The following is a 14,487-nucleotide window of genomic DNA, read 5'->3' on the forward strand; positions in this document are numbered from 1 at the left end:
GAAAACATTTACTCTGGCGTGGGTGTAGCAGTGGAGATGGAAGGAGGTTCCCACTGCTATGATGCCCTTCACTAGCTTCCCAGAGAGGCCCAAATGAGCTGCCTTCTGAGAAAGGAGGGAGTGGTAGGTCAAATCATCAAGGGCACCAAAAATCCTCAGTCAAGAGAACACCACCATGCACAAATATTAGACATGAGTGTCTCCATGTACCAGGCCCTCCAGATACTGGCACAATGTGCATGCTCCCATCATCTTCCCAGTAGTACTGTGAGTAAAGGCTTAGCTTCAATTTTCAGCTAAGAAAGCCTCTGAGCAATTAAACACCTTGTCCACGGTCACATAGCAACAGGATGATTTGAAATCAAAGCTTACCTGGCCTGGTTCTAAAGTCCATCCTAAGAGCCATTATTCTCTACTGTTGGGCTCTATTATTTGCCTTTTCTGATGCCCTAGTATTGCTCAGAACTCATACCTGAACTTGCCACTTGATAACACAACACAAGCTACTAGTTGAAGGTATTGTTATTCTTCCTTTTTCTCTACCATCTCCATTTCCATCCAAAGGCATTATTAGAGCAGATGACATAATACTGTATATAGAAAACGCTAAAGATTCCACAAAAAAACTACTAGGACTGATAAAGGAATTCAGTGAAATAGCAGGGCACAACATAAACATACAGAAATCAGTTGCGTTTTAATACACCAATAATAAACTATCAGAAAGGGAAACTAAGAAAACAATCATTTAAAATTGCATCAAAAAATAAATAAAATAAAATACCAAGGAATAAATTTAACCAAGGATATAAAAGACCTGTACTCAGAAAATTATAAAACACTGAAGAAAGAAATTGAAGAAGATACAAATAAGTGCAAGTATATATTGTGGTCATGGATAAGAAGAAGTAACACCATTAAAATGTCTATACTACTCAAAGCAATCTATAGATTCAATGCCATTCCTATCAAGATACGAATGACATATTTTACAGAACTAGAACTAGAACCCCAAAAGGTCCTGAGTAACCACATAAATTATGAGAAAGAAGAACTAAGTTGGAGGAATCCTGCTACCTGATATCAAACTATATTGCAAGGCCATAGTAATCAAAACAGCATAGTACTTACATAGAAACAGACAGTTAGATCAATGGAACAGAATAAAGAGCCCATAACTAAACCTTCATCTTTATGGTCAATTAATATTGTATTTGACAAAGGAGGCAAAAACATACAATGGGGTTAAGACAGTCTAGTCAATAAATGGTGTTGGGAAAATTGGACAGATATGTGCAAAAAGTGAAACTAGACCACCTTCTTATACCACACACAAGAATAAACTCAAAATAATTGAAGACTTAAATGTTAGACTTGGAACCATAATAATCATAGAAGAAAATGTAGGCAGTAAATTTGGGTATTTCTCATAGCAGTATTTTTTTCTGATATATCTCCTTGGGCAAGGGAAACAACAACAACAACAACAAAACATGAATAAACAAATGGGACTACATCAAACTATTAAGTTTTTGCACAGAAAATGGAGCCATCCACAAAATGAAAAAACAACCCACTGAATGGAAAAACATAATTGCCAATAATATATCTGGTAAGAAGTTAATAACTAAAATTTATATGGAACTTACAAAACTCAACACCAAAACAAACAAACAACAAACAATTCAATTAAAAATGGGCAAAAGACATAAATAGACACTTCTTCAAAGAGGACACATACAGAGCACCAGTAGACATATGAAAAGATGCTCAATGTCACTAATCATCAGAGAAATGCAAATTAAAATCATAATGCAATATCACCTCACACCTGTCAGAATATCATCAATAAATCAATAAACAAGTGTTGGCAAAGGCATGGAGAGAGGGCACCCTCGTGCACTGTTGGTGGGAATGCAGATTGGTGCAGCCACTGTGGAAAGCAGTATGGAGATACCTCAAAAAAATTAAAAATAAAACTGCCTTATGACTCACTGATCCCACTCCTGGGAATATATCTGAAGAAACCCAAAAAACTAATTTGAAAGAACATATGCACCCTTATGTTTGTTGCAGCATTATTTACAACAGACAAGATATGGAAGCAGTCCAAGTGTTCATCACTAGATGAGTGGATTAAAAAAGCAGTGGTATATTTATACAATGGAATACTACTCAGCTGTATAAAAGAACAAGATCTTACTCTTTGTGACACATGGGTGGACCCGCAGAGGATTATGCTAAGTGAAATAAGTCAGTCAGAGAAATTCAAGTATCATGTTATTTCACTTATATGTGGAATCTAATGAACGAAATAAACAAACAAAATAGAAATAAACTCATAGATACAGAGAACAGACTGACAGCTGTCAGGGGGTGGGGGGGTTAAAGGGCCCAGTGTAAATGTGAAGGGATTAAGCAAATAAAAAGAAACTCATAGACACAGACAATAGTATGATAATTACCAGAGGGTAAGGGGATGGGAGTAGGTAGAAGAGGGTAAAGGAGGGTAAAGGGTGATGGAAGGAGACTTGATTTGGGGGCGGGGGGTGAACACACAATACAATATACAGGTGATGTATTAAGGAGTTCTACACCTGAAGCCTATATGATTTTATTAACCAATATCACATCAATAAATTCAATTAAAATTAAAATTAAAAAGCACCTTATTAGAGCATCAGCTTCTTACAGACAAGAGAAAATGAAATAAATGAGACTGAATTGGGTAAAGTGAGAAAATCTGAAAGGGAATCCAATCTGTCTCAGAGTTGAGAAGAAAAATAGAAATACACATCTTATCATGACAGCAACGTTTTGGCTTTCATGCAAAAGCAATGAGAAAAAAAGGCAGATGTTTTTAAATTCCTTAACCATAAATCATTTTGGGCATTATTCTTTTTAGTTTGTTTGGGCTAAATACATCTACATGATTAATTTTACTGTAACATTCTGCCTCAGTGCTGTTTACTGGAAGACTGAAAAATATTTTTGTTTAATTACTGGCTTCTAACTTGCTATTGAGTTTCTTTTTCTATAGATCTATGAGTTGCTTTCAGAAGCTCCCTATTTTCTGTAATGTTGACCTCTTGGGTCCTGCTAGAGATTTTAAAAATATACTTAGCTTTTCCTGTTCTGTTCTTGGATACCACTGCTTTCCCAACATCTTACCTTCAGTTTGTCTTTTCTGTGTCCTGTAGACACACACACAGCAATATACATCCATTTGGCTGGAAGAATGTGGAGACTTCAAGGTTAAATCTCACAACGAATCAAGCCCAGGCTCATTTAAATCGATATGCAAAATGGAAACACCTTTGTGTTTGATAAGCTTCTCTTACCCTTGTTAACACACTGCTCTGTAACAGCAGAGGGGCAGAATGTGAAGATGACCATGTTTTGGGATCAGCAGTGGAAGGGCACAAGATTGGTTTTTCTACTAGTACAAGCTATTCTAAATCATACAGTATATATAAAGAATTGGAAAAGAGCCAAGGCATTAAAAAAAAATAGTGACCTCTAATAGTAAAATGGAATTGATTGCTTTGAAATGTGTCACATTGTCCCCATTCTGCTCAGCACAGAAACCATTAGAGAAAATATTGCCAGATTCGATATTGTTTTTCTGTTTTCTTTCATAAATGAATGATTTCACATTTGTTTTAATGGGTGTTGGCTTTGTTTTCTGGGTGATGACAGATTCATGGAGGACCAGAAGTAACAGAGCTAGGTCCTGAGAGAAGTCTTCAATACCCGTTTTAACCCCAAGACTAAAAACATGGTATATGGAAAAAAATCTTTGGAAAAGTAATTTATTCCTATTATATTGGTAAGGTATTTCTTTTTGTCAATGATTTATTGAATTGTATTCTTATAATCATCATGCTGTATTCCTTTAAAAAAAATTAGCAAACATCTAAGGATAATCTGCAAGAAACTGGAAGAAATGTCAGGACACCATTTTATATACCATGGTCTGCAACAAAGATTTTAGCTCAGTTTTGTCCTATATCTTATGCCAACAAAGACTGATTCATAAAGCATGTTCCCCAGTCCAGAATCAGATAATACTGGAGATAATTACCATGCCTGGTTAGAGTTCAAGAGCAATTTCCTGAGGCACCACTTGTAAAAGTGAAATAACATACATTGGAATGAGTGCTGGTCAGCTATATAGTAAAGGAAAAATAAGGAATTGTTGCACAGTGTGTTTTTCAATATTAGTTTAAGCATAAACTGCGTCATGCCTGATGATCCCACAGAAGCTGTAATAGTGTGATTTCACTCTGTGGATTCACAAACTCTTTTTAAGCTTTCTGCGCACTCAGTAAAATCAAATCAGAGTCCAATTTCTAACAACTTATGTACAAGTCTAGTCAGTGTTTAATCTTCCAAAATTAAGAGTTATTAAGATCTAAAGCAAAATTTGGATTTCTTCTGGGGACCAAACTATATTTTTATTTTAAATAAGAAATGAATTATTAGCTATATTAGCTAACATCCTATTAGAGTTAGAACATTTCTAAAAAAGACTGAAAATTGCACCAACATTGTTTTATGTTATTTAAAGAAATCCATTAAATTGTTTTTAAAATTAAGTTTGAAGATATAATATATAATCGAATTTAAAAATAGACTCATATGTTTATTAAGGTATCTATGTACCTAAACTTTTTTTTAGTTTAAGATAAAAATTTTTTAGTTTAAGATAAACCAATACCTTGGAGTACTATTGTTAATTAGTATTCATATTTTTTAGATTCTGTAAATTTATCCCTGGTCTTAAAATGATGAGATTTGTTTCATATGAATATTGGAAAAATCTAATGAAGGACTAATTAAATCTGCAGCAAATTAAAACAAAGACCAACTAACTAATTTAGGCCATTGTTTGGATTTAAAAAAATCCATCTCTTAACCATTTAGTTTTGATTTATTTATTTTGCATAAATTATCATTTTCAGATATTTGATTTGACAATCAATGAAGAACTAGGAAAAAATAGATTAAAAAAAGATAAATCTAGATATTAAAAAATCCCCAAATATTTGATACAAAGAAGATCCTGTTCTAGTATAGTGGGCTTTGGAAACTAAAGCTTTTTCTCCTTGCTAGCTTAAAGAAATAAGAAGGCAGACAGTTTTTTCTTATCTAAATCTTTATTAGAAGAAAAAAACAAATAGATTTAAAACAACAAATAACAACAAATTTCATTAAAGATTAAATATTTTAGTTATCAAAGGTACTTAGACAATATGGTCCTAATATTTCTGCACAGCAGAAACACATTGATTATAGAGCTTAGACTGTCATGTGCTCACATGAGTTTGTTTTTGGCATAAAAGAGTATCTAAAGTCACATTTAAACAAATGTGATCATAGATAAACTGATAGTAACTTACTGTTGATTCTCAAAGCTTTCACAAATTATCATGTGTGACTGACATCCCTTTAGGGTGAATGCTTTATGGACCCTTTCCATAACAAACAGAATTCATTTTCTTTAAAGTTAGGAGTACTAGCAAAATTATTTAAAGTTGAATTAGAAATTATGTTCCTATTTATATTAGCACAATAAAAATTAACATATAAGTAAACTAATTATTTTTATATCAAAAATTAGAAAATAAAACAACATACAATGAACAGTCCTTGATGGTAATAAACAATCATATAAAATGGAGCTATTCAGGGCATAATATCTACGAGCACCCTTTCTCGGAGTCAAGTTTTACTTTATAATTTCTCAAAGGTTCCCTTTCTAGTCTGTGTAAAACACTGAGAAATGTAGTCTCATACCTACTGTATTTTCAAAGATCTACTATAGAAAAGATTACATTTTTAACCTCCTCACTTTTAGTAAAAAAGAAATCCAACACGTGTCCTTTCGGCGTGTAGTACACAGTCAAGAATGTCCACTAGGTGCAAAGGAATTGGTTATGCTGCAAAATGTACCCTATGTAGTGAGGATATCAAACATACTGAAATGACAAATGTTTCCAACCAGTGAGCTAAGAGGAAAACAAATGCAAGAAGACTTGTTTTAAGCACTAAACATTGCAGGTTTTTTTTTTTTGTTTTGTTTTGTTTTTTGAACAATGTTTGTAAACTTGCCCACAAAAGCTGGGTAATATTTAACAGCCAGTAAGGCACTTTGTCAGAGAGGACGAAGTAGTAAAGGCTGGATGATTGGCAATTTGTTTAATAGGAAACATTCTATACTTAGAGCAAAATCTGGAGCCGGGCAGTCTTTTACCGATTTACTGTCAAACGGGAGTGAGGGAAACTTTACAATTTTCCACTTTGCGTTGTTTACCAATTTTCCCTGCAGAAGTCTTTTAGTTGTACTTTAAAAAATATACTAGGAGCTATCAATTTAAGTAATGTATCACTTTTCAATCTAATATTTAAAAGAATATTAACATATTCACTAGTCTTTTCGAAACAACCTAGCCACTCTATTTAAAAAATGAATTACAAAACAAAAGATCTTAGTATAAAAATGTTCCATGTTATTAACAATTCCCTTGCGACTTCTGATGGCTTCACATATTACAGTATAAGCTTTGGTATAAAACATGCAAATAAAAGCCAACAAGGTCGTAACTACAGTGTTCCAAACACAAAGCACTTATGAAAGGAGTGTGGCACAGATGCAGCAGATGAGGAAAAGCTAACACTCCGCTGCAGGACGATCGGAGTTTGCACTTCTACTGCTCCTTAGTTCGTGTACTTTGCACCTTCAAAATCTTCAGCAGAGAGTGATTCATGTAATAGGGTCTTTCTAGTAGAACCATCGTTTCTTTCTAAATCTTCCACTAGGAGGAAGAACGGCACAGAATAAATGTCAAAGCAAAACTGTAAGAGAAGTAACATCGCCATCTGCTGCACTCTTGCTTTACAGCAGTTCAAATCTTTTTTGTTTTTAAACAGCATAGTTTGGCATCAACATCATTGTAAACACGACTATGGGAAAACAATCAGCCCTTGTTATTATGTCGGTAGATATTATCTCACTCATGTACCAGGTCAGGTTCTGACAATAGCTTATGCCTGCCTCTCAGCTGCATGATTGAGGTAATAATGTTTACCTTCTCTTGGACAGCAAACTTAATTACAGAAAACCTAAAAGGTTCATCGGTAGTTTCTAAATTCACCTTCAAATTCCTAAAAAGTACTATGTTCACAATTCGCTTCCTAAATGATCATATTTGTTCAACATTTCTTTCATCTGGCCATATGCAATTCAGATAGTATAGTTTTAAAAAATAAAATTTATAAATTTTACTTTATCTCAAACCTTTAAACTGAAGAGTATAAGAAATATTGCTATTTTTTCAGTTATTAGTTTTTCTTTTTAAAAATTGGCTCCTAAAATTTTTTTCCCTCAACAACACTTATTTTGACTCTAATATTTCAATTGCACAAATAAATTATTATATTAATGGAGAATATTTTTCTGACTAGAAGTTAACTCATAATATAGTTAAAACTTAAAAGAAAGAATTAGTTTTTTCCTTTAAGTTGTAAAGAAATTATTTAGAAATATTGAACAAAATTGCATTTCTTTTCCTATGATTTTGTGCCCAAGGATTATGTCCTTAAAATATAGTAAGTTTAGAAGGTACCTCCATATAGTTCAGTAAAAACTTTTACTCTAGACAATTTTCTGGCCTCATCAGTAGATATAATGTTAAACATATAATACATTGGCCCCATCTATCATCATGAATCTAAACTATAGAAGAAGCCATGATGTGAGAAGTTTCCAAATTAATCTTGGTTGTCTTTCTCAATTTTCTACCTCTCTGAACAGTCATGAATATGAATAGAAAACGGTATTTTCTCACATGTTGATTTATATTTTATTCAAGTGATTTTACAACTTTTATATGTATCAGAATCAACTAGAAAACCTTATAATAATTCACAAGATGCCCCACACCCAAACACAATGTATCAGAATCTCTTAGGGTGATGAACAAGCATCTATATTTATAATAATTTCTCAGAGTGATTTTGATACATAGAAAGTTAAAAATATTTTTGTTTCATCATTATGAACTTTTTGACTACTCTTGATCATTTTCAACACTTAAGACAGAGGTAACTACTTCACTAGATGTTGTAACTTCTGTATTGTTGAACCATAAAATAACAATAATAACCATCTAGAAAGACAGGTTGTCACCCTTCTCTCAATTATACTTCAAGAAGAATGACAATGAAGAAGGCCCATTGTGAAGCTGTGAAGTCAATCAACACTTTTGACTACAATTAGCTCAAGAAAGTAAGCCAAGAACAAGATGGTGGCCATTATAAGGGGAAATATTTTGAATATCTTCCCTATTCATTGACTTCTTGCTTTAACTGCCATGGAGTCCATTTAAATCTAGGTTTCACACTTTAGGATCATTAAATAAATTAGTATTTGTATTAATTTGTAACACAATGATACAATTCTGGCTCTCTTCTTGGATTCATGGATCATATTCAGATCAAAATGTTAGATCAGCATGTTCTTTTCTGTCAATACATAAATAATCCTTTTATACAAGCTTAGTGTAAAGGCCAAAAGGATGCTACTTGATTCAATGCTCCTTTTGGGGTACATTTTTACACTGTGAGCTATATCATATGCACTTGTACACAGGACGGGTAAGCAAAGTATGCAAATGTCTGATTTATGCTTTGCTCTGCCATGCAAAAGACTTGGACATGGCTGCCAGAAACCAGCTTGTTGCTCTGGCCGCAGGGGTGGAATCTGGCAAAAACTTTCTTCCTAAAGCCTCAAGGAATGAATTTTCAAACCCACAGTAAGCCCCATGAGGTGTCTATGGAGGACTAATAGTATGTTTCCTTAGGGTAAAATCTGAAGTGTCTTATCTTTTCTCTTTCCTCACTGAAAGTTGGGCTAAAAGCAAGCCTTTTGTAGAACAAAGCCAATCTCTTTAATCTAGAAAAACAGGTATGCTCATGAAAAGATACAATCACTCTTCTGAAACACACCCGTGTGAATTGTCTATATGGTGGGAATAGGAAAATAGGAATTTGTCTCTATTTAGGTTGAGACAAAAGGCATGAGTTATGTGGCCATTTCAGGTCTGTTTAGAATACTTCTATGGTGGCCAGAGGTTCATATTATTGAAAATGACATTCCAGAACTCAGATTCAACTTCACTAGAAATATAATATCACTAAAACAAAATGGGTTGTGAAGGTTCCACAGTAATTTTTACCTAGTAATGCTCTCTATGGACCCTGTATAACATTAACACCCACGTGTTTGTTATGAACTTGAACCACTTACTGAAATATACTTCCTAGGGAACCATTAATACAAGTTTAATCACAGTTTAGAGAGTTGTCCACTAGCTTGAACAGTACAAGTATGACCATAGCACCATATTTACAAATTTAGTACCATATGCTGGTTAACTATAAATCAGTCTTTTTATGGCTAATCCATTATACATTTATAGCACTTTCCAAAATTGCCTGAATATCCTTTACAAATATACATGTATAAAAAGAAAGGCTATCAAAGTGCTGCAATGAGCAACAGCATGCTGAGTTACAAAAATTTTTAAAACACTTTTGGCTATAGATGTTAAAAAAATGTTGGACATTTACAATGTGCCCTTTATCTGGGACCACATCAGTCTATAAAGTATCCTAGTTCACAGAGGCTACTGTTATCAAATGCCTGACACCTCAGATGGTACCAGGTTCTGGCTTTTCAGGAGCAAGCACAGAAATTTCACATTATTCAAAAGAATCATTTTCAAATTACAAATGACCTAATTTACAAAACTTCCACTTAAAAATGAGTGGCACTGTTTGGAGCTTTTCTACACTTTCTGCTTCTGGGGAACTAGTTGCTTCTTGTTCAGCATTCCGTGCAGGGTAGGAGCTATGAAGTAGGGTTTTTCTGTAGATCCATCATTTCTTTCCAGATCTTCACCTGTATATGCAGCAGCCAAAGCAGGCAAAAGCAGCAAGCAGCAGCAGAACAATTATATGCATTTTTATAAATTGGAGAGTTGAACAGGAAAAAATCAGAGAAATACGTGTTAGCAAGTCAAATATAAGACAAGTTAGTGCAGTTTAGTTGCTGATGCTGGACAAAGCAAGAAGCTTCAACCTATGCCAGGAAGCACTGAAACTCCTTAACTCCCACTCACTCCCAAGGAGGTTTATTTTGATAGTTCAAAAGTAAATGAATTCTTTCATGTCCTTTCAAAAGTCTTATCTTTAAATTCTGTGACTGTTTATTTCAGAAAGGTTAATAGCCACATCCTCTGAGATAAAGCTGAATAAAAAGTGTATTAGTCTTGTGATAAGTGTAGAACAAGAATTGAATTTCAAAGTTCAATGACACTTTTAATGATATTCTATACCCTAACATTATACATGAAGAAACTGAGACCCAGGAGCGCAAAAATGAGTCTCCTGGAGTCAAAAGGCTTCAGGCTATCAGGATGAGGTGAGGACTCAGCCTCCTGACACCTAGTTCACTTCATGTCCTACCTAACTCTAAGGCGTCCTGTCCTGAACCCTTGCAGTCTGCCTCAGATTACATGCAAAGCTAATACCAGTGTTTCGTAACTTTCCAATTTACCTTCCTACTTTGCTTAGACTTATAACAAAATAATGGGGTATTCGCTTTGGGTGGTTGGGGGAAGTACCAGAATGATGCTGAGAATTAAATTTCCTGCAGATGCATACAATTCACAGCAGATAATATCTGTTAATAAATATATAAATGCAATTTCATTCTAGGTTTTGACTAGCATATTTAAAAGATTTATTATCATAACCTTCATTTATTAAATATAAAGGATAAAAATATTATACAAAACCATATAATCATAGTTTGTGAAATAAATATAAATTATTTTCCATCACAGTTCTTGGGAATGGTTATTTGTTTAGTAGATCTTATATCTCACAGTGACTTTCCTCACACACAACATGAAAAGCTAAGGGGGAAAACATGATAGACACCTAACATTTTTGTTGTTTCTTCCCTTAATCATACTTCTGTATAATATATCACATATTGTATGGTGATATCATTATCACCCTTGAAGTATTGGTAGGAAACTGGTATGAATCACATCAGTAATCATCAACAACTATTATTTTTTCCCATCCTGGGACTAAAATTCTCAGTACCCTGTAATGATAAAAGGATGCTATGTGTCTATAAATAAAGTGCTTGCAAATGGTTTGCATTTTTAAAAACACCCGTTTTTCCAGCAGTCAATATATCAGGTATAAAAAGATATATAAAAAGTAAAAGCTACATTTCCACACAGTCATAATTTGGCTTAGAGTATCATTTAAGCAGAGTGTTTTCCAAAGTAACATGTTGCTCACAGTAACAGCTGGGAAGGGAAAAGGAATACAGTTTGATTTTCCTTACTCTTTATTATCAAAGACAAGAGTCCCCCAAAGGAAACTATTCATGTTCAACACACAATGTACTAAATAAAGCTGCAATTACACCTGGTTTCCAAGTTGGCAACTATTAATATGGGAGGGTGAAAAACAGTTCTTACGGCTCAAATTTAATATCCACTGTCAAATTTAAAATGCATAAGACTTTCCAAAGCTTCCAAAGACTGGCAACTAGTAGGTTCTAGATATTTTCTGAGATACATTTTGGGGGAAAATTTTAAATTACAAGAATGGGGATTATTCCAGTGGGATCTCCTAGAATTGATCCCATGATTAGTGTCTGAGATGAGAGAAGAGATCTTGGAACGTCTGAGTTTTCTGCTATATCTTAGGCACTGCCTTATTCCCATGCTTCTGATTCCAGCTCAGGTATGAGATTTGTTCATGTGGTATTTTAGTAGATGCCTTTTCCCAACAAACCACTGAGGCACTAGGACAAGATTAAACATTCCAGTTCCATTCATAGCCAGAGGAAGAGGAAAGTAGTACACAAAGTTCTCCTGACTTCTTTGCCTGGTTATTGAAAATTGATTTTTAAATGTTCAGAAAGAAAAAACAAAAATAAGGTCAAACCATTTTAGGAGGTTTGCCATATTTTTCTCTATAGTTATTATCTTCTCTCCTGACCCCAGCATGAAGTTGATAGTGAGGGTTATACTAAAAAACAAACCTAGTTTTATACAAATGGAGTAGATCACTTAGTAATGGCCTGTTATAGAATGTTTTCTCTATTTCTCTTAAGAGCACTGTGCCAGAGAAATAATCTCTCAGAGAGTATAGCTGTAGGTCTAACAAGTTCCATTCTTTGACCTGCTGACTCTACCTTCTCTAGGTTGAAGGGGAGAGCCAGACTAAGCTCCTGATGGGCACTGTGTTCTCCAGGACTTTTAAGATGAGGTACTAACAGAAAACATTCATTTTGTGTATGCAAGTTATATATGTCACACAGAGGCACAGTGAAAGCTCTAAGGAAGTATGTATTTTCACTCTACGCATTGGAATGGATCTAGCCGTTTCCTAAACTTGTTCTTCTATGAATCCTTTCCATTTGTCATTGTGTTACCAAATGTGAACGGGTCCCTGTGTGTCTTTGAAACCATTGCCAGCTTGGCTTTATCAGAATCTATAAAGGCTCTCCTCAAAGAGTTTCCAAAGCCCAGTTATGTCCTCAGTTCTGTTAATAAAGCACTACAGAAGCCAATCATTATTATACATTTAAAAACATGGGTAAATAAAAAAAATCATGTCATGCTTACTCCATGCCCTGAAGCCTGAGGTTCATTTCAATAGCTGACACTCCTATGCTTTGAAAACTCCATTCTGTCAGTCATTAAGGTTTAAAGAGCACCTACTAAACAATGTCTCTACAAATAATCACTGTTTTTCGATTGCAGCCAGGTCATAGCAAATTCACAAGCCAGCTATGGACGTGGGTCTTAACCTCATCTGTTGGTTATCCACTGAAGGGGGGAAACACATATTCAAAAACTTACAGAAGCAGATGAAAATTGTATCAATACACATTGCATAGACACTGAAGAACCCATGTGCAACTAGGTAAGAACCAATAACGACCGTCTGTAAATGAGAAAAGAAGAGAATAATGATGTCATTAACTTGTCTAAAAGAACAATCATTCAAGCTTCACATGAAAGTCATGATGAGAAAGCTTTGCAGTACTCCGTGGTGTTGAAAAAGATTTCAATACAGAGACAAAAATTTTCAATGATAATGTTTTTAAGTGCTTTGTAGTGGGATTTAAGCAAAATGCACTAGGTAACTGGCCAATTCTCTTACCACTATTCCCAGGCCTACCAAATATTTCCCATAGGTAAGATTGCACACATGGAGGCAGTGGCATAGGAGTTAAGGGCACGTACTGTGTGGGTTTGAATCACAGCTCAGGCTTTCATTCAACAGGTTACATAGCCTGCACCTCCTCTACAAAATCGTTGGTGGGAGAGGGGAGATTGTGAATCATAATAATAGTATTCATGGCACATCGACTGAGTGAGTTAATCTAATGTAATAGATACCACAGGACTCCATGCAGGTCCTTGCCAGCTGCCACATCTACCCTCCAGTTTGGGAAAATGTAGGCTGATTCCCTCAGTACTAATTGCCCTCCTTGCAGGGAACTGCCTCAGCCCAGCTTACCTCCCCATCTAACGGTCAACCTGGCCAACAGCTGCTTCCCGTGGCGTGCAAAGGCTCAGTGCCCTAGTCAGGATTTCCTGTAGTTTTGTCTGAGGCTTCAGCTATGACTGCAACTTGGGTCAGTTTCTTCCTTTGCCCGGGCCTGCCCCTTCACTTCTTTAAAAGTGTATTTCAGGAGAAGCCTTCCTAATAAATCTTTCACGTGCAATCCTCTGTCTCAGAGGTTTTTTCTAAGGAACCCAATCTTTAAAACAGAATGAGACTTGGCACAAAGTAAGACCTGTAATATTAGCTATCATTATTTCCCTTAATTCTTTTTTTAAATTTTATTTTGCCATCTCTGATAAATTAGAGTAGACGTTATATAGCTACTATGGAATGAATTGTATTCCCTCAAAATTTATATGTTGAAATCTAATCCCCAATGTGATGTTATTTGGAGGTGGGGCATTTGAGAGGTAATTAGGTTGTAAGGTAGAACCCTCCTGAATAGGATTAGAGTCCTTACAAGGACTGTACAGGATGGAGGTGTCCCTTTGCAAACTAGGAAGACACCCATCACCAGGAACCAAATCTGTGGGCACCTTGATCTTGGACTTCTCAGCCTTTGATATATGAAAAACAAATTCCTGTTGTTCAAGCCATCCAATCTATGATATGTCATTATAGCAGCCTGGACTAAGACACCAGTTCTTACCAGCAAAGGTACCCAGTAGTAATTTAAAGATGTTGGTCCTTCTATAAGGATTGAGATTCTCTGTGTGAAGAGTAAAAAGGCCAGGACACCTACAATGAAGAGGTAGAATGTATATATTATGCATTAACAAAGGAATATAGCTTTTTTGTAGTGAAGGAGTTTTCCTAAGC

The 14,487-nt window shown here is 34.9% G+C and overlaps 1 protein-coding gene across 1 annotated transcript in view; it reads right to left on the reverse strand.

Moving 5' to 3' along the window:
• Positions 1 to 6,089: 6,089 nt before the first annotated feature.
• SLC44A5 (solute carrier family 44 member 5) overlaps positions 6,090 to 14,487 on the reverse strand; it is an 89,712-nt gene continuing 81,314 nt past the window's right edge. The window contains 4 exon segments of the mRNA XM_090268282.1: positions 6,090 to 6,785; positions 6,787 to 6,818; positions 12,957 to 13,041; positions 14,318 to 14,406. Of these exon segments, the coding sequence (XP_090124408.1) occupies positions 6,711 to 6,785; positions 6,787 to 6,818; positions 12,957 to 13,041; positions 14,318 to 14,406 (281 nt within the window). The 3' untranslated portion in view covers positions 6,090 to 6,710.

This window comes from Furipterus horrens, unplaced genomic scaffold (assembly GCF_987537825.1).
Source record: "Furipterus horrens unplaced genomic scaffold, mFurHor1.1.pri manual_scaffold_3, whole genome shotgun sequence".
Taxonomy (NCBI): Eukaryota; Metazoa; Chordata; class Mammalia; order Chiroptera; family Furipteridae; genus Furipterus; species Furipterus horrens.